Source organism: Cydia pomonella, chromosome 21 (genome assembly GCF_033807575.1).
Source record: "Cydia pomonella isolate Wapato2018A chromosome 21, ilCydPomo1, whole genome shotgun sequence".
In the NCBI taxonomy this organism is placed as follows: domain Eukaryota; kingdom Metazoa; phylum Arthropoda; class Insecta; order Lepidoptera; family Tortricidae; genus Cydia; species Cydia pomonella.
Genome location: NC_084723.1, coordinates 15,843,192 through 15,867,950, shown reverse-complemented (window position 1 = coordinate 15,867,950; position 24,759 = coordinate 15,843,192). Strand labels below are relative to the sequence as shown.

Below are 24,759 nucleotides of genomic sequence, written 5' to 3'. Positions count from 1 at the left end.
ACATAGACTTTTTTTTGTAAAAGCTAGTTTTTGCAGTGTTACTTGTCACTTTTTGACATCTATCAATAAGGATATTTGGACTGGGTCCCATAGGGAGCGTGCATGAACTGTAGGAGGCAGCACAGGAGCCGTCAGATTTTTGGCGCGAGGCGTAAATGTGATGTTTATGGTTCCGATGTAGCCCACAAGATGGCAGAACCAACTATGCACAAGCAAACACGTGACGTGTAAATGTACATGTTTATGGTTCCGATTCAGGCCACAAGATGGCAGACCCTCCAACGCGCACGGTCCCTATAGTGGCAACATTGGCGTTCATCAAAAAGGCGTTTTGCACTTAGTAAAATTAACTGGTTTTAACACTGAAACTAGGCGAAATGTAAAAAAAAAAAATGCTCAGGGATAATACTGTCAAAATCTCTCGTGTTCCTTGTGGGCACGTTGTATATTATTTCCTTAATGGCGGTTTTGCAAACTGTCATAGTTTTACGAATTTTTATAGGTGTCACTAGTGCCAACCCTAAGAATTGCTCGAAGCAATGCAGAGCCGGACGGAGTCGAGAATGTCCGAAAGGAGGAGTGTCGCCCCGCCGGCACAGACCAATCCGGCATTCAGCCATGATTGAAAATTCTGTATAAATAGTTTGAACAGCTATTAAATGAATCAAATAAATATGTTTTAAGATAAACAATAAAAAGAAATAATTAATAATATTTTATATTATTTAATATTTTAAAAGTAAAACTCATTTATACCTACTTGGTTTGTATGAATTAGTGGCAAAAAAAAGGTATAACTCCCTTGGCAGTTATGCCTTTTTTTCACAATCCATAACTCCCGAGGGAACAATACATGCCTTAGTCCTTCAGTATATCCGCATGAAATAAGCATTTGAATAAGAAATAAGCACATGAAATAAAATTTTCGAGCAAGATGGAAAATGTTAAAACACTTCCACATACATATTTCGATTTGACGAGGATGATATAAAGTGACATCTAACGGCTCTATTGAAAGCCACAAATCACTTCACATTCACTTATATAAACTATTGTCTCACTTTCGTTTAACACGTCATGATTCGCACTTTATATTTACAAAAAGTCACTCACGTGTTCAATTTGCAGAAGCCCCTCAGCAACTAATTAATACTTTAGATCTGAGTTTTTCTCCATGGTTCCATTCCAGACCACATAGCCATTCTGGTCAGGGATAGGGCGTCAATCATGGCGACTCGGAGCTAATTTGGTTAATATTTCTTCAGACTCTGTAGGATGCAATTGTTTCAAAATGGGCAAAATTTAATTCTATTGACACCGTATTGGGCCAGGTTTGAAGGTAGCCTCCGTAAGCTCTAGGAGTCGAGGCCCGGTCAGATGTCCGTCGCAATTCCTCTCGGAGGGGCCCCGGAGGCAGGTGAGCGCACAGGGGCCGGGAGCCAGCCCCAGTGCCCCGGGTGCGGTGCAACAAGTTCCTCCCGGGGCTGTGACTAGTTGCGGTCCTGGGTGGGCAGCCCCCACAGCTTGAGGTTGCCGGCGTCCCTCTTCCTCTCCGGCGGCTCCTTGTCCTCGCAGGCGAAGGCGGCCAGGTACCGGCCCGGGTGCCACGACACCGTGAACGTGGCCGCGGACACCGGGATCTCGGCTACTTTCTCTCCTGTGGATTCAAGTCAGCATTAGTAACAGTTCACAACATTATCACTCGGCACCATTTGGGCCTTTGTAGAATTGCTAGGACAGTAACTAAAAATTCATAAGAGCTGACGAACGCGCTACGCTCGTACCGTATGGCGACCTTTTTCTGCTTTGAACCGAAAAGAACTTGCGAACGGAAAACCTGCCGAGCAGGTTGGTGGCAATGAACGTGTCAACGTTGTTCACTGCGTCGCGGGCACTTCTCTCGATATTTTTATGTGTCCTTGGGGTCCAAAAGGTTAAGGTTTGTAAGCTTGAATAGTAGAATATACCTGTCTCCGTGTCTCCGATGTCTATAACGTGGTCCTCGCTGGCCGACGCCAGCAGGCGCCCGTCGAAGCTGAACGACAGCGTGCGCACCGGCCACTCCAACCTGGACGAGCACCAAATGTTACGTGATCACCATCAAGATAGTTACGAAATTACTTGTGTGGGATCGTAAACATACTTCTTTAGGCGCAAATTATATATAGACGACGCAAAGTGAAAGCGCGGCACAAGACAGGCATGATGCCGCTTCGAAACGTTTTCGTACATAATGTAGGAAGGCGATGTGTCATGAACCGTGAATTATACTCGAGCGTTTCCGATCCCCACCCTCTATTGCGCGGATGCCCTGGCGATAAGCTGGGGCTGTCGGAGGGCGCTGTGGTGAAATGTTCGTGGTCCCGGCGCGCCCTCATGAACGGCAAAGAGGATGAACTCTCACTAGGAGGGGGAAAGGAGCGGCGAATCCCACACACCGTGCGTAAGTGCAATCCCACTTCGTAAAAAAGGGGGTACACTCTGTACTCCCAATAATAAAGTTTCAACAACAAAACCATATTTTTACCTGGAAAATACTCTAAGCGCAGCCAATTCTTGCGCATCCCACAGCGAAACCAACGCGTCAGCCGACCCCGTCGCAAAGTACCGCCCCGTCGGATCATGCTCAATACATATACACGTGCCCGGGTGCGCCTTCAACACGGTCTGCAGCTCGAGTCCCGGGTAGGACAGGATGTGCACGCAGCCCAGTCCGTTGGTCAGGTAGAACAGGTCCGAGCTGTTGTTCCACGAGATCTCGTTCACTTCGAAGTGGAATTGTTCTTCCGTCACCTGGAATGTTGTGAAGATGTAGACCATAAACTAGTATGTCGCATGTTGATGGAACATGTTGAAAGCTAGATTCCGTCAAAGTTAACTTTGCACCGATTTGAACAGAAATTTCGTAAAGTTATGTGACACAGGTATGCCAGCCTTTAGTAGAATATTCTTCGATTTAGTTGGCCCCTTCATTATGCACTATAATAATTATGTGTGGTTATATTTGAACACTGCGGTGCGATCTCACCAAACATGTCGAAGCGCCCGCTCACTACAAGGCCACGGCAGCCGTCGCTACTGCATTTATAAACAACTTTGAAATTGATACCGACCGCGGCACAGAATTTATTTCATCTACGATACATGAAGTATGTGATCTCTTCAAAATTACACATTTAACCTCACCTGCCTATCATCATCCAACTATAGGTGCACTAACATCCAACTAACAAAATTGGAGGACATGGTTTTCTTACTGATGTTTGCTTTTACTACTCTACTGTTCATGCCGAAAGCAAATACAGCAAATACATTTGAACTTGTTTTTGGAAAAATATGTAATATACCGACAAATTGGAGAGATACATTAGATCCTTTGTACAACCATAATGATTACCAACATGAACTGAAATACAGGTTAAAAAAGTCACAATTAATGCTAAGAATAGTATACAATAATATACATATTATTATATAAAAATAAGGAGTTAAGAAAAGCACGCTACGACACTTATTTAATGTACAGTTGTGTGCAATATAATAGCAATCAATAAGATTATATTGATATAAGATCAATTATATTGGTTATTTTTTTATAATTCTTCTGAACTACTTGACATTATTTCAAAATTAATCGTAACCTTTTCTTAATATTGGATGTAAAATAAAAACATGAAAACCGGCATTTTTTCCAACTCACAGAAATTCTTGTAAAAACGTGAAACCCTACGAAAAAAATACAAGTGTGTACTATAATTGTAATTTTGTATTTCCAATCAAAGTATAACATCTAAACCCATGATATCCAGAAAAAAAAAAACTTTTCTATAAGAGGATCATCGTCGCAGAGTGTACAAGTGGTCCGTCATTAGGACTTGGTAATTATTTTTTTGACCAATACTTGGTTTTGCTGAAGAATGATGGAACTAGAACACTTTGAGACGAAGATCGTCTTACAGAAAAGTTTTTGACCTGGGTTTAGGTGGAAAGCTTTGATTGGAAATAATAGGCAAGAAACAAAATTACAATTATAGGTGGTACAAAACTGTATTTTTATATAGGGTCGTCGCCTTCGTAAGATTTCCGATTTAGACACAATTTTTATGGCTTATCACGGGTATGTCGAATCAACCTTAAGATATGGTCTAGTTCTTTGGGGCAATTCTACAGACATCGATAGGACATTTATAGCCCAAAAGAAATGCCCAAGGACAATGTGTGGCATCCCTACAAGAGAGTCATGTAAACCTTTAAAAAATATGCAATTAATCCGTAATCCATACGGCCACAAAAAATATATATTCCACCATTATACATTTATTACGTACAAAAAATATTATTACACGAGTAAATACTTATTTTGTAATTATATAAAGAAAATGACAAATAATACGTATTCCGCTAAAAAACTTATTTAATTATTTGGCTGAATGGAACTATCATTGCCATGCCATGTCACTTCTCGATAATTATTCAAAAATGAAAGCAGCCGACAGCGAGGCACGGGACGTGGCTCCCAACCTGCGGCTGCCCGAGGAGCAACGAGGCCTGACCAGCAGAATAGGTGTAGGTCCCAATTCTATTCTAACAGAGCTAGGAACAATGGGATACGCAATCTACAGCAAGTACATGTGATGACGGATAGTAACGTGTCGAAATGTCACGAAAATCCGTTTTTACGTGATTTAAGAATATATTTTAATTAACAGCAATAAGAAATATAGCTATGTAGAAATATCTTTTGGTGACGGTATTTCGACTCATTATTAAATTGACACGGGTTTTACCATATGTGCTATAAAATATAAGTACATACATAATCAGAATATTCCAATCTATAACGATAATGTAGTAGGCAGCGGATTGGGCGGCAAAGTCCAACCTATCGGATATGTTTACTTAAACCTTAATTAACAACATTTCATATTTCTGACCCTGTAATTTTATTGCTTCTCTACATTTTAATTGAAACGAGGAATACGCTGATAGTTATTTTGTTTCAATAGGACTTGTATTTAATTTATAATCTCGTCTCGATCTCGTCTTGTCTCGATCGAAAAAGAAACTCATTGACAACGAAGGAAGACGTTCTCATTGTCAATGTTTTAAACTGGTCCGTTGTTGTTTTAAAACAATTTTGATAAAGTATCAGATTTCTACGATGGTTTTTGATAAAATAACGGATAGGTGCTGATACGTGAATACGATGGCTTTCATACGGACACGACGGACCGACGGACGACGGCCCTTGGGGCCCACGCGGTGCCGATGTTGTCCTTCGTCTGAGTTGTCACTCACCACTTTGTAGGTGCGCGTGTCGATGAAGGAGACGAGGCGTCCTTGTTGCCGACGGCGATGGGGCCCACGCGGTGCCGATGTTGTCCTTCGTCTGTGTTGTCACTCACCACTTTGTAGGTGCGCGTGTCGATGAAGGAGACGAGGCGTCCTTGTTGCCGACGGCGATGGGGCCCACGCGGTGCCGATGTTGTCCTTCGTCTGTGTTGTCACTCACCACTTTGTAGGTGCGCGTGTCGATGAAGGAGACGAGGCGTCCTTGTTGCCGACGGCGATGGGGCCCACGCGGTGCCGATGTTGTCCTTAGTCTGTCGCGTCACTCACCACTTTATAAGTGCGCGTGTCGATAAACGACACGAGGTCCTCCTTGTTGCCGACGGCGATGGCGGCGCCATTGGGGGCCCACGCGATATTTATGTTCTCTCCTTTAGTCGGGATCACTGCAGCACATTTGCGGGATCTGCGGAATGGGTTAGTTTTAAAATCTTGCAAAAACATTACAAGTCCAACCTTAGTACAATTGAGTTCGATAACACCTTTACGAGTCAACATTCCAAAAATATATTGACATGCCTCTGAGTCACTGACAATAAGGTTGTGTAAATATATTTACACGCCTCTGAGTCACTGACAATAAGGTTGTGTAAATATATTTACACGACTCTGAGTCACTGACAATAAGGTTGTGTAAACATATTTACACGCCTCTGAGTCACTGACAATAAGGTTGTGTAAATATATTTACACGCCTCTGAGTCACTGACAATAAGGTTGTGTAAATATATTTACACGCCTCTGAGTCACTGACAATAAGGTTGTGTAAATATATTTACACGCCTCTGAGTCACTGACAATAAGGTTGTGTAAATATATTTACACGCCTCTGAGTCACTGACAATAAGGTTGTGTAAATATATTTACACGACTCTTGAGTCACTGACAATAAGGTTGTGTAAACATATTTACACGCCTCTGAGTCACTGACAATAAGGTTGTGTAAATATATTTACACGCCTCTGAGTCACTGACAATAAGGTTGTGTAAATATATTTACACGCCTCTGAGTCACTGACAATAAGGTTGTGTAAATATATTTACACGCCTCTGAGTCACTGACAATAAGGTTGTGTAAATATATTTACACGCCTCCGAGTCACTGACAATAAGGTTGTGTAAATATATTTACACGCCTCTGAGTCACTGACAATAAGGTTGTGTAAATATATTTACACGCCTCCGAGTCACTGACAATAAGGTTGTGTAAATATATTTACACGCCTCTGAGTCACTGACAATAAGGTTGTGTAAATATATTTACACGCCTCTGAGTCACTGACAATAAGGTTGTGTAAATATATTTACACGACTCTGAGTCACTGACAATAAGGTTGTGTAAATATATTTACACGACTCTGAGTCACTGACAATAAGGTTGTGTAAATATATTTACACGCCTCCGAGTCACTTACAATGCCAATAAAAATAGCCTTTATTTACAGTACAAAGAACACATTATCTCTCTATTATCTCCCATCATTTGTATTCTTTGTCTGCTTGCCCTTCAGCAAAGGCCTCCTCCAACCTTCTCCACTCTCTCCGATCTATTGCCACTCTGCTCCAGGTACGGCCAGCTACCTGCGCGATGTCATCGTCCCATCTCATTAGAGGTCTCTTCGCCCCTCTCTCTCCCTCTCTTGGGTACTATTGGGTGACTCGCTTGCTCCATTTGTCTGTGCCTATAGTAACCGGAACTCTATTTTCAACTCATACGCTTACTCTGGTTATAATATTAGCTGAAAATCGTTGAGCATTAGACTTTTTGTTTGCCGCGATATCTATTGTCGAGTAACAATATTAAGAGTTCCGCTACTCGATGCTAGATGTCGACTGCGAAAATATTAAGCATTTCGGTACCAAAACTGATGGATGGAGTAAGCATTCTATTACTTCTTATTTCTGTATGGTCTCGGATGATATGGCCAGCCCACTTCCATTTGAGTCTCCTAATTTTTGTGGCACTGTCTTGGACTTTCATCCTATTCCTAATTAGGGTGTTTCGTAGCCGGTCAGTCTTACGTACACCTATCATGCTCCTTTCCAATAAGGTTGTGTAAATATATTTACACGCCTCTAACTCACTAAAAATGACAATAAATAAATAAATATTATAGGACATTATTACACGAATTGACTAAGTCCCACAGTAAGCTCAATAAGGCTTGTATTGAAGGTACTTAGACAACGATATATATAATATATAAATATTAATAAAACCTACGGCGACAACGCCGTCCTCGAAACGTCGGAGGTAAATTTGAAACTTAATACGCGATTAAGTCCCGTTTGTGTTAGTTAATAATGTGTAAAATTCGTGAAAATTTAAATCAATATTAATAAATACTTAAATACATAGAAAACACCCATGACTCAGGAACAAATATCCATGCTCATCACACGAACAAATGCCCTTACCAGGATTTGAACCCGGGACCATCAGCTTTGTAGGCAGGGTCACTACCCACTAGGCCAAACCGGTCGTCAAATAAGGTTGTGTATGTGTAGATATATTTACACGCCTCTGAGTCACTGACAATGGCAATAAGGTTGTATAAATATCAGTGGCGGATCATTCAAAGAACTCGATTCCCACCGGCTTGTCTAATTTAAGCCCTTGAGTACTTTCATGATCGGTTCATGGAGAAAAGCAAAGCAAAATTAGCTCCGGGTTCCCTGCGAATATTTGTGACACGCCGCGACTGATAAATATATTTACACGCCTCTGAGTTCCTGACAATGACAATAAGGTTGTGAAAATATATATTTGGGACGTTGACTTGTATGTATGTGAACTTCACCATACAGATGATATTAAACATATTGGAGCTGCCAAGACGCTCACAAGTATATTAAGTCTCTATTGCTGAAACAAGAATGTATATTTAGAAATTTTTGAGCACATTGGAAACTGCAATGTATCTGATGTAGACATTACACATTAAAAAAGTCAAATCCAATTTATGACTAGTTTAAAATGTCTTGCTATTAAGTATTAGTCTAGCCAGATCAAACAATAAGGCTGTTGTCTAGAAATTTGAGAATATGTATGTGCAGTGTAAAGCACATGGTGGGGGAAATACAAGAAACAACAATACACAGCGGGAACAGGGAAAAATGTCAACTTTTATGGGACAAATTTTTCATAATTTTTGACGCCTGCCAATGGGGAATGGATGAAAATATTAAATGTGCCTGATTATTTTTCTGGTCGTAGGAATAACCATTTCTAGTTACAGAAAAAAGTTACAGATTTTTTGGTTGCGTCATACATTTTATAAAAATAAAAACATTTTGCTTCACCGCACGTCCGGCCCATTACGGCTGTTAAGAGAACTTTCTAAGTCTTAAAAAGTTATCGCTATTTGAATCTGTGGAGCGCATGACATTGACAGTTGATTGACAGCTTGTCATTGTTCTCGCGGAATTCATAACCTTTTGTGCTCTCATTTGGTGAACTGGTTTCTTTGTATTTATGTGATTATTACGACTCGCTTCCCCACCCGGACCTCTGATTTTGCCTGCTCCAACGACGACCTACACTTTTGAACCCCGGACGACTGCACTGCAACTGAAACTGGACTATTAGTTTGGTACCGTGTTCATCACCATGAATACAAACACTTATAAACTATATAAAGATCCTAAAACATGCTTTATACCAACGTGCTCCAAGACTGATCTGAAAAACCCGGATTTGAAGTTTTTTACTGTAAGAAAAGAGCTGAAACAACGTTGGTGTCAATTGGTTGGCAGGAACTGTCCAAACCGAGCACTGTTTTGCTGTGCGGACCACTTAAATGTTAGTTACCTTGTTTTGTTTACCATTCTGTAAAAAAATGAATTACCCCCCATGTTAGTTTTGATGATATGGCATTTTTTTAAATTGTGGAATAATGGATGGAATAATTTATGGTAAGCTGGTAAAAAACAATTTTATTAATACATTACATTAATGTGGATGCTGCTATGTCATGTTTAAACCCTTTGTCATATCAATGAATTTTCACTTTGTATTAAAATAACATGTGGTATTTGTCAGTACATGGTGAACAAAAACACTATGAGGAAACTGGGCTGATCAAAACAATGCCTAGTTTCCTCCAGTTAAAAAAATGTGTGCCTATGCCAATACTTAATGTTATATTGCCCAGCAGACCCCAGGCTCCATAAGTGAGCTACAGCAAATACTGGGGAACATTTGGAAGATTATGACAACTGTTAGTTTAATGTTTTCTAATATTTTTACAGTTTGAAGAAGATTTGGAAAATTATGGACAATGGATCTCTGGTGCAAAGCCAAGACTGAAAATAAATGCCATACTTAAGAATTTTTCAAAAAAACCATTAAGTGCAATCAATAAGAATATTGAAGATCTTAATCGGCCATCAACTTCAAGTGCTGCTGACAATGCTGGCATGCAGGTCTCTGACAGTGTAAATATTCACAATAGTGTTGCGCACATAAATGTATTAATATTATTGGGTATAGTTAATCTGACACACTGAATTTAAATTCCAACTTTACTTTGCTACCTGTGCTAATTATTTATTTTTTTAAATTTTTCTTAAATCACTAATTTACAAGTTCTAATGTATGGTAACGTAGTATTGTTAAATAAGCACTTGACCTGCTCTAGCACGTGATTGGCGCGACAGTATCTCGCGCCGAGATAGACTACCCGCCCCTCTTAAATTAACATAGAAAAAGACGGGTAGTCTATCTCGCTGCGAGATACTGTAGCGCCAGTCATGTGCTAGGCCTACTGAAAAAGTATAGGTAAAAATTACTAGTGGTCTTTGTGCATGAAGATGTATTTATAGAACACAGGAATGGATATAATGTCAAATATTTATATACAAATGCACCTACTACAACTTGTGTGGCTTTAATAATTTGAATTTAATAAATGCACACTTTCCTTACCTAAAAATAAACTTTTACCTGTTTCTGTGATTGTTAAATTGTAGGGTCACAAGTTGCATTATATTTTGTTTATTTATTCTTTGCATTTTTGTTTCAGATAGATGCAGCTATACAGTGTGATAAAAGAATAGGTGTTTCAAACAAGTTTGTTTTGGCCCAGCCGAAGACTCAAACCATAGCTACTCAATTCCGTGGGCGAAAAATAAAAGAAAGTGTGATGCCATCACGAATGATGCAACTACCGAACACTGAGAAGAGTCCCAATCAATCACCATCCTTGTTTGGGACATCCAACTTCGACTCGTCTTCGAGTGCTCAACAAGAGGATATTGAAAAACGTGGCAGGGAGCACCTACTAAAAATTATTACTAACAAACCCAAAATGTTTTTAGGTCTGCCAAAAAGCTTTTGGTGGATTATTAATTTCATTGCCCAGGAGTGCTCTTGTTTGGCATTTCATATTATCATATGTCTATTTAAATTAAAAAACAATGACTCTTTTGCTAGGATGAGTGAAGAATTTCAAATGGCCAGGTCAACCATACATTTAGTGTTTGAAATAGTTTTGTCCACATACTTTCAAAATTGTATATATTTACCACCACTATCAGAAATAAAAATTTTTTTACCATTAGCATTTAAAATCAGATATTCGAATGTACAGTGTATTATAGACTGTTTCGAGATTCAAATAGAAAAACCCAGCGATCCAGAGAAGCAGGCGCAGACTTGGTCGCAGTACAAATCATGCAACACAATGAAATATTTGATTGGCTGCACACCCGCTGGATACATTTCATTCATCTCACAGGGTTATGGGGGACGTACATCTGATAAAGCCATCACGAAGAACAGTTGCTTTGTTGATGTACTTCCCCTAAATGCAGTAATCATGGCCGATCGTGGTTTTAAGGAGATTGAATCACTCTTAATCACAAAAAATGGAAAACTCTTAAGACCTCCTAGTGTCTTCGCCAATCAAAAAATGACAAAAAAAGACGTAATTAAAACTAAGGTGATTGCCAGTTTGAGGGTGCACGTTGAGCGTGTAATTAGGAGATTACGGGAATTCCATATGTTAAAACCCCACTCTGTGGTTAATAACAAACATTTAAAATATTTGGACGACCTGGTCATTATAGCTTGCGGATTAAGTAATCTTCAGAATCCAATAATAAAAGACGTTTGATGATATTATGTTGTTTTATTTTATCATATACCATAGGTAACCTCGAGTAGTAGGCAGGTAAGTCCAGTTCCTAGGCCATATATGTAGAGGGTAAGGCCAAATTAGCCTCCAAAAAGCTTTGGGGTGCTAGATAGATTTATAAATGAGACAGTATTTCACACCGGCCCACAGCTTTATAAGCGCCCCCACATGGAATACTGTTCTCATCTATGGCCAGGGGCACCCCAGTACTAGCTTCTCCCTCCGGATCGCATCCCAAGTGAAGTCGGCTGCCTGCGTATTTCAGATTGGCTCGACTCCTTGGCACTGCATATAGGTGTAGCCTCGTTCTAAATGGAACATCACAACATAGTATTTGCTTGTTATTCTTTGTTCAGGAACAACTTTAGCTCTCACATCACAAAGATTCCCAGTCCGCTTTGTTTCAACATATCCAATAGCAGTCTCAACATATGATTCTCTTGAAGACCTTAAACAAACAAACAATTAAGTACTTTCTCCTTTTATAACAAAATAGGATTAATGTTACCAATTTAAAGGAACCACAGACACTTTAAAGCAAATTTAAATATGTGATTACTTTGCTACAAAATGAAAAATGTCCAAAATTTATATTGTTTTAATTTGAAACATTTTATGAAAAATGACCCAGGTCCCGCGTGTTAATTTTTCGCTTGCCAGGTCAATATCAAGATAAAGCGCGGTAATGAGATAGGGGTTAGGTTGATACTTACGACAAAGTTTTGGCATCTCTTATTTCACCGGCATTATGTTTGTCGCTATTCTTCATAAACTCCATAAGCATATATGGGTCTACTATTGGCAAATTAGATGAGTTTGCTCTAACAAAAGCAGCGGTATCCATGTTTGCAGAATTCAAATGCCAGGGGTCGTCGAAATTGCTATCAAAATCAGGTCCGGGGTTCAAAAGCGAAGGTCGTCGTTGGAGCAGGCAAAATCAGAGGTCCGGGTGGGGAAGCGAGTCGTAATAATCACATAAATACAAAGAAACCAGTTCACCAGATGAGAGCACAAAAGGTTATGAATTCCGCGAGAACAATGACAAGCTGTCAATCAACTGTCAATGTCATGCGCTCCACAGATTCAAATAGCGATAACTTTTTAAGACTTAGAAAGTTCTCTTAACAGCCGTAATGGGCCGGACGTGCGGTGAAGCAAAATGTTTTTATTTTTATAAAATGTATGACGCAACCAAAAAATCTGTAACTTTTTTCTGTAACTAGAAATGGTTATTCCTATGACCAGAAAAATAATCAGGCACATTTAATATTTTCATCCATTCCCCATTAACTAGCATATAACTAATGTGTCCTGTAGTCCCCCCTACATAGATATATGAGATTCAATAGATGCAGAAGAAGCCAGCAGTCTCCGTAACCACTTGGTTTCTATGTACGATTAACAATATAAAGTCATATCGATAAACTATCGACATTTCTTACAATTTTAATTTTACTTGAAAGGATCAGCTATCCCTAAAATGATCAAAAAACGCTTTTATTCTTTATTGTAGTTATCAGGTCACGATTTTATTTATCGTGCCTGACGATACATGAAGGGAATTTTCGATTTTTTTATTGAAATAAGTTTTCCGCAAGAATTGAGTTATTTAATATATTATGAAATATTTATTATCCATTAGCATATCTATGACGTTTATTTTTAGTGAAGATATCGAAACTTCAATAAATCCCTATTCCATTTCGCTGTTTAGCGCTTATCAATATATAACATGATTAAAATCGACCAGTCCACATACACATTTTATCCACCAAAATGGCTACAGCTCGAGTATTCAAATTTGTATGGGGGATTTTCCCTCCCAGCTGCACCACAGTCATGTGCTACAAAGTTTACTTGTTACGTTCACTAGGGGATCTGTGACGTTTACACAATAAAAATATGATTTGCGAAACTACCTGCAAGTCGACAATTCGTTGTCAAGTGCCGAGCGAGCAGCTGGGTCGCAAAGCATGCGATCATAATCTGTGTTTTATTTACCACCTTGTCATACAACAGAGCCAAGACGTCACAGGACCTAATGCTTTGCAGCACAATATCTACCACAATAAGTTACAATCGGCTACTCAAGTTACCTGGTGTCCCAGATGCGCACAGATTTATCCCCGCTGGCTGTGCTGAGCAGGTCCGGGTGTGATGCATGCCAGCACAGTTGGTCCACTGACCCTGTGTGTCCACGGAACACAAAATCTTGCACCTATAATCACAATAACAAAACACTCCAGTACAAAAGGAAATCTAAATATATAAAAGAAGAAACTGACTGACTGACTGACATATCAACGCACAGCCTAAACCGCTGGTTCTAGAGATTCCAAATTGGGCACGTAGGTTCTTTAGAAGCTAGACCTTCTGCACTAAGAAAGGATTTTTCAAAATTCACCCCCAAGGAGGTGAAATTGGGGTCCAAAGTTTGTTTGGGGAAACTAGATTAGTCAGACTATTTTATTCGAAACTTTACAAGAGTATTCCTAACGATAAATGAGTAAACACGTGTTTCAGGTTTTTTGAGAATTCAACCCCTAAAAGGAGGAAATATGGTGACAAAGTCTAAATATCAACATGGGTATTATTTCTATGGTTTATCAGGCCGCTGATTACGAAAATAACAACGATTGTAAAATCTAACGAGGTAGATGTGAAATACAAATCCCCTGTTGGGGTGCGATGGGGTTGAAATGACTAAATATCAATATGGGTGTCGTTTTATGGTTTTTTGGGACGTTATTTACGAAACTGGCATTGAATGATTTTAAAATGTAATATTGTGGACATGAAAAATGTTGAAAGTATTTTTGGCAAATTGCAATTCAATCAGTCCAGTAGTTTCGGAGCAAATCGGTGGTAACAGATGGATTGACAGACAGCCACACGTGATCCTATAAGGGTTCTATTTTAGCTTTTGAGGTATGGAACGAGACCCGCGTTCTCCTAATAAATATTTTAATTTGTATTCGGTGCCATCTCTATCATTGTCAATCGGTACCTAACCTATTAAGGCGAGTGTGGGCAGCACGGCGAGACGAGAGGAGGGAGTAGTCTTGCTTCGCGGTAGACCCTTAGATTTTGATGGATTGTGGTAGTGGCCTATTCTTTCTTTTTTCTTAGTAGGTTTACATTTCCTTAGTATGTATACCGTTAGTAGGTAGGGGTGATAGGTTAGTTCAGTTTGTTATTTATACTGTAGGTATTAGATAGCCTTTTTTCATGCATTATTTTTACTTATTTTCTTTTTTACTTATTATCTTCCCTTTGATTTCAAAAGGCTCCAGTTTCCCCTGAAGGTCTGTTTCGCGATGTCCATAAATAAGTCGCAGGGGGCAAACTCTCAAATTCGCCGGAGTAGACCTACGGCAAGACTGTTTCTCCTACGGCCAGTTCTATCTGGCGTGCTCTGTGTAAGTTTATGCATTTTTCAGAACATGATTCTAAATCTAATAATCGCGGACAAACATACATACCTACATGCTTTCATACAAACATACGGGTGAAACTAAGAACCTTTTGTTTTCCTTAGTACGCGGGCGAAGCCGCGGGAAAAAGCTAGTTCATGTTCAAATGGCTATGACTAAAAACATGGCTTGGCATTTGACATTGAGCAGTTAATTTACCAAGTACTAAATTCAGATAAAAATACAAGTCATACAACAGCTTCGGTGACAACATGCTTCGCGTTGTAAACAAACATAACCTACAAACATGTAGCAAGCTCACCAGTCGGTTCCGCTCGAGATTGAAGATGGCGACGGTCTTGTCGAAGGAACCCGAGGCGAGCTTGCGGCCGTCGCACGACCAGCCTACCGAGTGCACCTTGGACGAATGTGCGACGTATTCGCGGACCGCGTTATGCGACGCGAAGTACGCGCGTAACTCGGCCAACTCTTTTATAGGAGTTTGCTTCGGCTCCTTCATGATTGTGTTATGATATAAAAGTGTATTATCCTAAATTATAAAGCAACCACGTAAATAATTATAATCTGGTTTGCAAACGACCGGGCGGAGCACCCCGCCGAGCCGGTTTGACATTTGTTGTCCGATGTCCGATTCGATTGTCAATTTAGGGTTGCTACATCAAAAAAACATTACGGGTGCGTTCATTAATCCTTTGAACGCCAAGAACCCCTAAAGGCGTCGTTACTAGTCGTGCCACAAAGTAAATAGCGGCGGCGCGCGCCGGAGCAGAGAGTCCGCTCAGTACAAAGTGCCATTTTCGCCGCACGCAGACGTGACATTTACGCACAGACGTTACATTTACAGGCGTTCTCGGGCACTCTCGGGCAGAGGGCAGAGCTTAGTCGGGCTCAAGTCGGGCTGTGCGCGCGTTGCTCACTTGACGTGCCCGCCGCTACGTAGGTGCCTACTGTCATGTATGTACGTCAAAATGCAGTCTCTAAGGAATGTAAACATGATAAGATGTATGTATAAAACATAGACATACAATATAACCCTAGGACAGCTATAGGTGTCATGTCATGAATGACGTACGCAGCGTACGCTGTCAAAATAACCACACAAGGTTTACATTAGCTCGCTTGCGCCCGGGAGTTGCCGTTCGAGCATCGTTTGAGTGATGTTTGTGTTTATGACAAGCGTTCAAAGGGTTAAAAACCTGTTGCTTACTGAGAAAGGTTCGGTTTCTGCAGGTCTTCGTCCTTCCGTCCACGTGACCTACACATGCAACAGCGACTTAACCTTTATATACTTTTTAATATGCAACAAACGGCAGTAGTAAAGTTATTATAGTGGAATAAGAAATAAAACAACAAGAATAATTAAACTGTATTTATTTTTGACATAGACGCGTATTTAGCCCTCAGGTTAGTTTGACCCATATTTACGTCTCCAGACCTTGATCTGTGACATCAGGACGAGCAAGGGCGTGAGCCAAACCACCATCATGAACGCGCCGTGCGCCACCGACTCCTGAGACACAACAATGACCTTCCGTTATTGTTACTCATTCAACTATTATTACTTACTGCGTATTAATAGAACCGGCACAGGGAACAAGTATTGAGTTGTTGTTCTTTTGACAACAAACCATGGAAGCGGAGCGTGAATCTCGCGACCTAAACACGTTAGAAACGTAGTGATTGTATTATGCTCTTTGCACGTAAGCGCCGTGTATTCTACGGCGCTTACGACGTTTTGGTCGCATGGTACAGGTTGCGGTTGCGACAATTTCATTGTTTGGTATGGCTTCTCTATAGTACAGTCAGCATCAATAGTAGCGGATGAAACAACGCGCCAAAAGTATCTGATATTCCGGATAACTTTTCCAAATAAAGATAATTCTCTAAAATTTACTTTCAAAGTACTTATATCTTTTACTTTCTAAATTGTTCTAGATATAGAAACATCAACTTTGGTAGATACCTACTTTTGAAACCTTGTTTGTACCTAATACTAATAATAACTCAATGTTGTTAGTTGTTACTAACCAAAATAAATAAGTGTGACTCTAACGTTCTCAACGCCTAGGTAGGGTATGGCATACCCGTGACGGTTTCAGGAACTTTGTTAGAAAGGACAGGGAAAGATATTGTCCTTCCAAAGAGAATTTTAAATTCACGCCTTTTACTCCTGTAAAAGCGGGTTTGTCAGAGTGTACACCTTCCTGAATATAATCCCTATCGTCAGTTACTTAATTGTCACTGAATTGAAACCATCTGTTATAATCAAGGGCGTATTTAAAGATTTAATACCTTAGGCGTTAAAAGGTTTGCCACCCCTATAGCTCCTTAAAAATGACCGCAATGTAGATTTGGTTTCAAGCAATGAACTTCCAAGCATAGAAAGTTTCGGAGTAGGATTGGATTATTGGAAGAGGAATTGTTCGGCGCCAAACTTACTCCAAGCGTGTGCGGGTTCCGCGGCGGCAGGCTGATGCACATGGTGCACTGGTTCCACCTCCTCGCCGGCACCACGGTGCGGCTCGGAGCCCTGGCCGGCCCATTCAGGAGCGACAAACAATTTCGCAACATTCCCACTAAATTACTTTTATTTCTCAATAGATAGGTATACAAGACACACGGACACGGCCAATTGACTATCGTCACTATGACACGCGAAAGACAGTAACTGTCTTTCGCGTTCAACTGTTGAACTCGAAATTTAATTTTGAAATTATTTGGCAGTTACGACGAAGTAGGTGTAATCACGGACCAAAGAGCATATAATTACTACGTTTTATCACGGACGTACAACATGGTGTAATACATATTTCAACTACCTAGTTGGTTACTAAGTTCTGTTACTCGATTTGCAACCTCTTTATTTCCGTTAAAACAAATGCTACCGAAAAAATAAAAAGCGGCCAAGTTTGAACAGTATAATTCTTATAGTTTCGGAAAAAAGTGGCAGTGACATAAACGGACAGACAGACGGACATGACGAATCTATAAGGGTTCCGTTTTTTGCCATTTGGCTACGGAACCCTAATAAAACATTTCAATGTACTTGATGTCCCATAAGATATGTAATTTAGTCGTTCATCATTGATTGTATGTATAAGAGGGTATGTAAGTCTTTAACAAATCCGTGCTTTGAATTGCACAGCTAATGTAGATGGCGCTGTACGGCTCCGTAATTTTCATATTATACAGCGCTATCTACTTCAGCTGTCAAACTTGGGTCTACGATTTTCCACGTGTGTTGGAATAAAACAAGTTATTGTAAAAATAACATAATTTATAAAACACTTAACACTACAGCTAGCAGCTTAGGTAACAATTAACCTGGCTTCTGAAACTATATTATAGAATAGGTTATAAAGTCAAAAGTCTAAAAGCCTATAAATCTAAATTAAATCTAGTTATAAAGCCTTTTGACCGCCCAAGACGTCAACTGACGCGCGCGTTTCAGTGTAGGTAATATAGACCTTCACGTATTCCAATAAGGTTTACTATGGCGCGTTACATTTAATAGGCGTGGCGTTCAAAGGGTTAAGGGTTAATAGCAATACCAACGTAACACTGACAGTTTTCGGAATACGTATCAAAAATAATAATTTAATTCATTATTACGAATCGGGTTCGTACAATAGGTACTTACTATAGTCCGTTCTTAGCATTAGAAATAAGGTAAGAGATTTTGATGCGTATTTTTATTGTATTTAAATATTTATTAATTTATTTATTTAAACTTTATTGCACAAAATATACACAACAATGTACAAATAGCGGACTTAATGCCAAATGGCATTCTCTACCAGTCAACTATAGGGCCAAACAGTGATACCTAGAATTGGTGCAGAGAAAAAAAAAATATAAATCATAACACACCACAAACAACAATTATAAATCATATACATATACAATCAATTGGCGTTTTTGAATTAAAAGACATATTAAGATTTTTTTACCTTATTTCTAATGCTAAAAAAGCAAAGTATACAGCAGAGACGCCCTCCGCACTTACAGTTTATAATTCATTCGTTCCTACTCAATACACTGATTTTACACGTTTTTGCAGGTGATTCTCTATGTACAAAGTGTAAATAAAATGAGGATGTATCATGTCTTGCGTCCAACAATACGCCTTGGACAGACCATCCATCCATATCACATAGTCACTAGAATTGATCGAAACTAATCACTTTCGTTTCAGAATATTCTTCTGTTTTGTTCCGCAAGAAACTAGCTGTACTGTCCTGAATGGCGCTTATATCTGGAAGGCTTCTTTCAACGTATTTGCTGAATCGTTCTGGGTTATATAGGTGTCCTTGGTTCTGCGGGGTGCTTGCATTTCCTAGAGGTTTCCAGTTTAAGTATGTACTAGGTCTTTCTGGTTTCCTGTCTGTTATTCCAGAAAAGTCCATGGATTTGCATGGTTTTCCTTGTTTACTTGGATGAGCTTTGTTCTGTGAATCACTTGCATCTTCTAGGTATTTGCTGGGTTTTAGCCTTTCTGGTCTCCTCTCTTGCAAGATGTTCATTACTTCCGAAAGGGTCACTTCTACAGATTTCGTTCCTGGATACTTCTCCTTCTGTGAACGGCTTGCAATCTTTAAGTATATGCTGTGTCTTGATTGTTTTTCTGGGGTCATCTTTTGTGAAGCGCTTGCTTCTAAATGACTCCCATCCATTAGTCTGTATCGATTTCTTGGTTGCTCCTGGTTATTTGAGCCGTTATTAGCTTCTTGAAGACTCGATTTCATGTCTGTGCTGGCTATTTCAGGGGTCCTGTTTTGCAAAGTGCTCTTTCCTCGAGATTTCCTTGGGTGCTCCTGGCTCTGCAAGGTGCTACTACTTTCTAAAAGCCTCGAGCTTAAATGAGTGCTGGGTCTTTCTGGAGTGCTCCTATTAGAGGTGTTTCCTTTTGGAAGGTTTCCAGCTACGTATTTGTGGGGTCTTGAGGTGCTTTGATCTTGAAGACTCGAGTCAAATTTGTTGTATCTTTCTGGGGAACCCTTATTTGAGGCGCTTAGCTCTAAAATACTTCCATCTATGGATTTGCGAGGCCTTCTTCTTTTCCTTGGCGGTTCCTGGTTTCGTGAGGGGCTCCAAGACTCGAGACTCGAATCCAAGTACATGCTGGATTTTTCTGGGGTACACCTCTGCGAGGTACTTGCTGCTGGATGATCCTCGTTCAATGATTTAAGAGGCCTTCCTCGCTTCTTAGGATGCTCTTGGTTATGCAGAAGGTTCCTTCCCCCTTTCCTTTGGTATTCCTGTTTCTGTGAGGCGCTTTCATTTTCTTGGAGATTCGAATCCGAGCATGTTCTGGATCTTTCTCCTTTCCTTTGGTATTCCTGTTTCTGTGAGGCGCTTTCATCTTCTTGGAGACTCGAATCTGAGCATGTTCTGGATCTTCCTCCTTTCCTTTGGTATTCCTGTTTCTGTGAGGCGCTTTCATCTTCTTGGAGACTCGAATCCGAGCATGTTCGGGATCTTTCTCCTTTCCTGTGGTATTCCTGTTTCTGTGAGGCGCTTTCATCTTCTTGAAGACTCGAGTCTAACGTATTGGGTATTTCTGGTCTTCTTTTCGGCAAGTCGCTGTCTTCCGAAAGACTTTTGTCCAAGGAGTTGAGGAGACTTTCTTGTTTCCTTGATTTGTCCTGATTCTGCGAGGTTCTCGACTCTTCTAAGTCTTTGCTGGATCTCACAGGTCTCCATTTTTCCAAGTCTCTGTATTCTGAAAGACTTTCGTCCAAGGATTTAAGGGGTTTTCCCTGTTTCCTTGGGTGATCACGATTTTGACAGGTATTAACATCTTCTGAGATTTTGCCGAGTCTTTCTGATCGCCAATGCTGCGAGTCGCTATCTTCTGAAAGACTTTCGTCCGAGAATTTGAGGGGTTTTACTTGTTTCCTTGGTGGGTAGTAATTCTGTGAGCTGCTTTGAGCCCCCGGCGGGTCACTGTCTTCTGAAACACTTTCATCCAAAAATTTGAGGAGTCTTCCTTGTTTCCTTGGTTGGTCCTGATCATGTGAGGTGTTTTCATCTTCAAAGTGTTTTCTGGATCTTTCTGATCTCGACTGCTGTAAGTCTCTGTCTTCTGAAGGAGTGTCATCGAAGGCTTTGAGGGGTCTTTCTCGTTTCCTTCGTCGATACTGCAAGCTGCTTGTATCTTCTGCCCTTTCGCAGAGTCTTTCTGCATAAAATTCCTGCGGGTCCCTAGTATTTGAACGATTCCCATCCAATGATTTGCGAGGTTTTCCTCTATTCCTTGGCTGGTCTTGGTTTTGCGTGGTGCTAGCTTCTTTCAAGTCGTTGCTGGATCTTCGAGGATTGAAGTCCTGCGAGTTTGAGTCGCTGTCTTCTGAAATAAATTTGCCCAGATTCTTTCGAGGTTTTCCCCGTTTTCTTGGTTGGCCCTGATTCTGCGCATGTTTTAAGTTGTTGCTGGATTTTATTGATCTCCACTCTTCCGAGTCGCTATCTTCTGAACTCTCATCCAAGGTTTTAAGTGGTCTTCCTCGTTTCTTTGGGTTGTCTTGACTCTTCGAGGTGCTCGACTCTTTGAAGTCCCTGCTGGATCTTTCTCTTTGCAAGTCGCTGTTTTCTAAAATCTTTTCGTCCAGGGTTTTACGCGGTCTTCCTCGTTTCCCTGGCCGGTCCTGATCCTTCGAGATGCTTGAATATTCTGAGTCTTCGCTGAGAGTTTCTGGTCTGCACTCCTGGGTGTCGCTAGTGTCTGAATGGTTCTCATCGAAGGTTTTGCGCTGTCTTACTCGTTTTCTTGGTCGGTCCTGATCCTCCGAGGTGCTTGAATCTTCTGAGTCTTCACTGAGTGTTTCTGGTCTGCACTCCTGGGAGTCGCTAGTTTCTGAAAGGTTCCCATCTAATTTTTTGCGAGATTTTCCACTATTCATTGGTTGGTCTTGGTTTTGCGTGGTGCTAGCATCTTTCAAGTCGTTGCTGGATCTTCGAGGTTTCAAGTCCTGCGAGTCTGAGTCGCTGTCTTCTGAAATGAATTTCCTCAGAGTTTTGAGAGGTCTTCCCCGTTTTCTTGGTTGGCCTTGATTCTGCGCATGTTTTAAGTTGTTGCTGGATTTTTTTGATCTCCACTCCTGCGAGTCGCTATCTTCTGAACTCTCATCCAAGGTTTTACGCGGTCTTCCTCGTTTCCTTTGTTTGTCTTGATTCTTAGAGGTGCTCGACTCTTTTAAGTGTTTGCTGGATCTTTCTCTTTGCAAGTAGCTGTTTTCTAAAACCTCTTCGTCCAGGGTTTTACGCGGTCTTCCTCGTTTCCTTGGCCGGTCTTGATCCTCCGAGGTACTTGAATCTTCTGAGTCTTCGCCGAGTGTTTCTGGCCTCCACTCCTGGGAGTCGCTAGTTTCTGAAAGGTTCCTATCTAAGGTTTCGTGCTGTCTTCCTAGTTTTCTTGGCCGGTGCTGACTCTGGGAGGCGCTTGCTTTTTTGAAGTCTTTGTGAAGTCTTTCTGGTCTCCGGTGTAAGCCACTTTTTCCTGAAAGATTCTTGTCCATGTTTTTGCGAGGTCTTCCCCTTTTTTTTGGTTCATTTCCTTTTCTTGGCTTTCTGGGCAGGAGTTTAATCATCTGTTGCTCGATGTCGGTGACGAGGCGGTAGAGGCGCAACGGCGACACGTCCAACACGGCGGAGCACTCCTTCAGCACGAACCAGAAGCTGCGGGACGAATTATTCTCAAACTCTTTCTCGAGTCTCCGGTACGGTCCGTTGAATATCCTCGTCTGTTTACTTACATGAAATATAGTGAACCAGTAATTATATCTGGTGATACGTTTCGGATCATCCACCAGGTGATCGATATCGGTGTTTATGATAATTCTCTCCTTTTTATATATTTTTTGACGTTTCGCCTGGCGGATGGCTTCGTCAACGATCGCGACGATGTCGTCGTCGAGCGCCGGAGTCGCGGCTCGCTCGGGCTCCGCCTCCGGCGGGAGCTCCTTTAGCTTCACGTACAGCTGTTTAACGTCGTGCGTTTTTTCATCAAAGTTAGCTTCGCTTTTAAGAACAGGGTCGTAGGCATGCTCTTCACACGAGTCTTCGTCGTTACTTTTATCATTTTTTGCTTCATTTTCAATTAATTCCACGTCTCTAGAGTCATCCACATGTTGGGCTTCCATGCCGTTTCCGTCCGTGTGGAGGCTGGGGTCCGCGAACTCAGTCGCGGGTTCGATGATGTCGGCACTTTTATTAGCGTTTGTAAACGCGCGCACTTGCTCTTCCACCTGGTGTAACACGTCGTTGTGCAAGTTGCCCCTGTAGGTGGTTATGAGATCCTCGACCTTGGCCGCCGCTTCCTGCTCCTTGAGCTTGTTGGCCCAGTACTCGGTTCCGATGCCGAACTTGTATTCCCGAACGTTTGGCGCCTCACGTGGGAATTTATGCTTCTTCTTCAGCGGTCTTTCACCCAGAGTTAAAAATCGCGCCGGTACCCTTGTGTGGCAGTTTTTATAGGCGGCTGCCATCATTTCTCTGATGACCTCCTTTCTGTTGAAGGTTTCGGGGTCGAACTGCGGCTCAACCTCGTCGTCGCTGTCGAATATGCTGCGTTCGTCGTCATCTTCGACGCCAGCGCTCTCAAGGTTGTCAATATCGTCGACCCAATTTATATTATCCTTTGTCTCGCCAACGTTGACATCATCCTTCGAATCGGCTTTCTCCTCTTTAATCGGAATGTCGGAAAAATCATCGTCAAAAATATTTCTGCCTTCGTCTTCTTCCACAAACGTTTCTAATTTTTCTTTCTTCTCATCTTCTTCAAAACTCTGTCGGGAGTCGTACCCGGCGTCGCTGTCCCGGACCACGTGAGCGACGGTAGGCCGCCTCGTCCTCGCCCAGTTTTTGTTGGAGCAGTTCTTGACGTAGACGGTGGAGGTGTCGGCGACGCTGGAGTAGAGGGCGTTGCCGAGTCGTTGTCCGCAAGCGTCGCTCACCGTCACGCCGCGGAACAGCTTGTTGTCGGGCTGCGAGGGGAGCGCGAGGTGCCTGTAGGCGTACTCGAGGGAGTATTGCGTGAAGTCCTCGTCGAGGAGCTTCCTCCGCTCGGAAGGCAGTAGGTGTCCCACGGCGCGCGCTATCGCAGTTTGAGGTTCCCGCGAGGCCATGGCCGGCTTGAGCTCCTCGAAGGACAGTATGCCGCCTTCGTACCGCTTGGGGATCCTGTCTAATATCTCCATGGTGACTTGGTCGGTCAGTCTCGCTTTGGCGCCCTTCCTGATAGCTGGATAACAGAAAATAAGAGTTAATAATATTATATTATAATATTTCTGTGTCAATTTTATATATACGAGGTCCAAGAAACAAGCCGTACCAAAAATAGTGGGAGTCCGGGCATATTCGCTATCACGTTCTGATTACCCACTATTTTTGTTACAGCCTGTATGTATCTATTCGTAAAGTAAGAAGTTATGAATGTCAATTTATGATTTCATAATATTATTATCATCAAAAAAATATTAGCATAGCAATCTGTATAATATACGACGACGTAGTGAAGTAGGACAATATGCGATGCTGTCAAACTGTGGATAGGAGAGTTCGGACAAGAAGCTGTGAAAGGTTCGATACATTTGTGCGCATGGCGATCCAGGGTATCCTCAACATATTCCTCTAGCACTTCAAATGCGTCGATCTTTTGCCATTCTCGATGCCAAACAGTAGAAAATAGTAAACAGCTTATCTCGGCAGGTGCCCGTTTTTTTATAGTCCAGTCAAAAGTCAGTAAAAAACAACATTTTTCTTAGTGTTTAATTTTTTTATTTTCAATAGTTTAACGACATATTAATGATAATTTAGTGTTGTTAAAAGTGTTGTTTTTT

General features: G+C 41.2%; 3 protein-coding genes and 1 long non-coding RNA gene across 5 annotated transcripts in view; 1 reads left to right on the top strand and 3 right to left on the bottom strand.

Annotated features, from left to right (window-relative positions):
• Nucleotides 1-705: 705 nt before the first annotated feature.
• On the bottom strand, nt 706-15,546 carry LOC133529731 (THO complex subunit 3). The gene is made up of 6 exons (XM_061867531.1): nt 15,222-15,546; nt 13,583-13,704; nt 5,620-5,755; nt 2,528-2,793; nt 1,968-2,068; nt 706-1,657 (listed from the first exon to the last, which is right to left on the bottom strand). Exons 1-6 carry the CDS (start codon nt 15,417-15,419, stop codon nt 1,491-1,493), a joined length of 990 nt encoding a protein of 329 aa, XP_061723515.1. The 5' UTR covers nt 15,420-15,546; the 3' UTR covers nt 706-1,490.
• Nucleotides 8,530-11,470, top strand: LOC133529730 (uncharacterized). Of its 2 annotated transcripts, none has more exons than XM_061867530.1 (3): nt 8,530-9,151; nt 9,601-9,774; nt 10,374-11,470. In XM_061867530.1, the coding sequence occupies exons 1-3, from the start codon at nt 8,960-8,962 to the stop codon at nt 11,463-11,465; spliced, it is 1,458 nt and encodes a 485-aa protein (XP_061723514.1). In that variant the 5' UTR covers nt 8,530-8,959; the 3' UTR covers nt 11,466-11,470. The 2 variants fall into 2 exon arrangements, with proteins under 2 accessions (XP_061723514.1, XP_061723512.1); XM_061867528.1 differs by having other exon boundaries at nt 9,601-9,786.
• On the bottom strand, nt 11,469-12,773 carry LOC133529732 (uncharacterized). The gene is made up of 2 exons (XR_009801191.1): nt 12,200-12,773; nt 11,469-11,934 (listed from the first exon to the last, which is right to left on the bottom strand). It is a non-coding gene; the product is annotated as an uncharacterized LOC133529732 (long non-coding RNA).
• A 728-nt stretch (nt 15,547-16,274) lies between the features above and the next one.
• The window catches only part of LOC133529874 (uncharacterized), a 42,540-nt gene continuing 34,055 nt past the window's right edge, over nt 16,275-24,759 (bottom strand). The window contains exons 20-21 of the mRNA XM_061867676.1: nt 17,360-24,161; nt 16,275-16,430 (exon numbers count right to left, since the gene is read on the bottom strand). Of these exons, the coding sequence (XP_061723660.1) occupies nt 19,081-24,161 (5,081 nt within the window). The 3' untranslated portion in view covers nt 16,275-16,430; nt 17,360-19,080. The remainder of the gene's footprint in view (nt 16,431-17,359; nt 24,162-24,759) is intronic.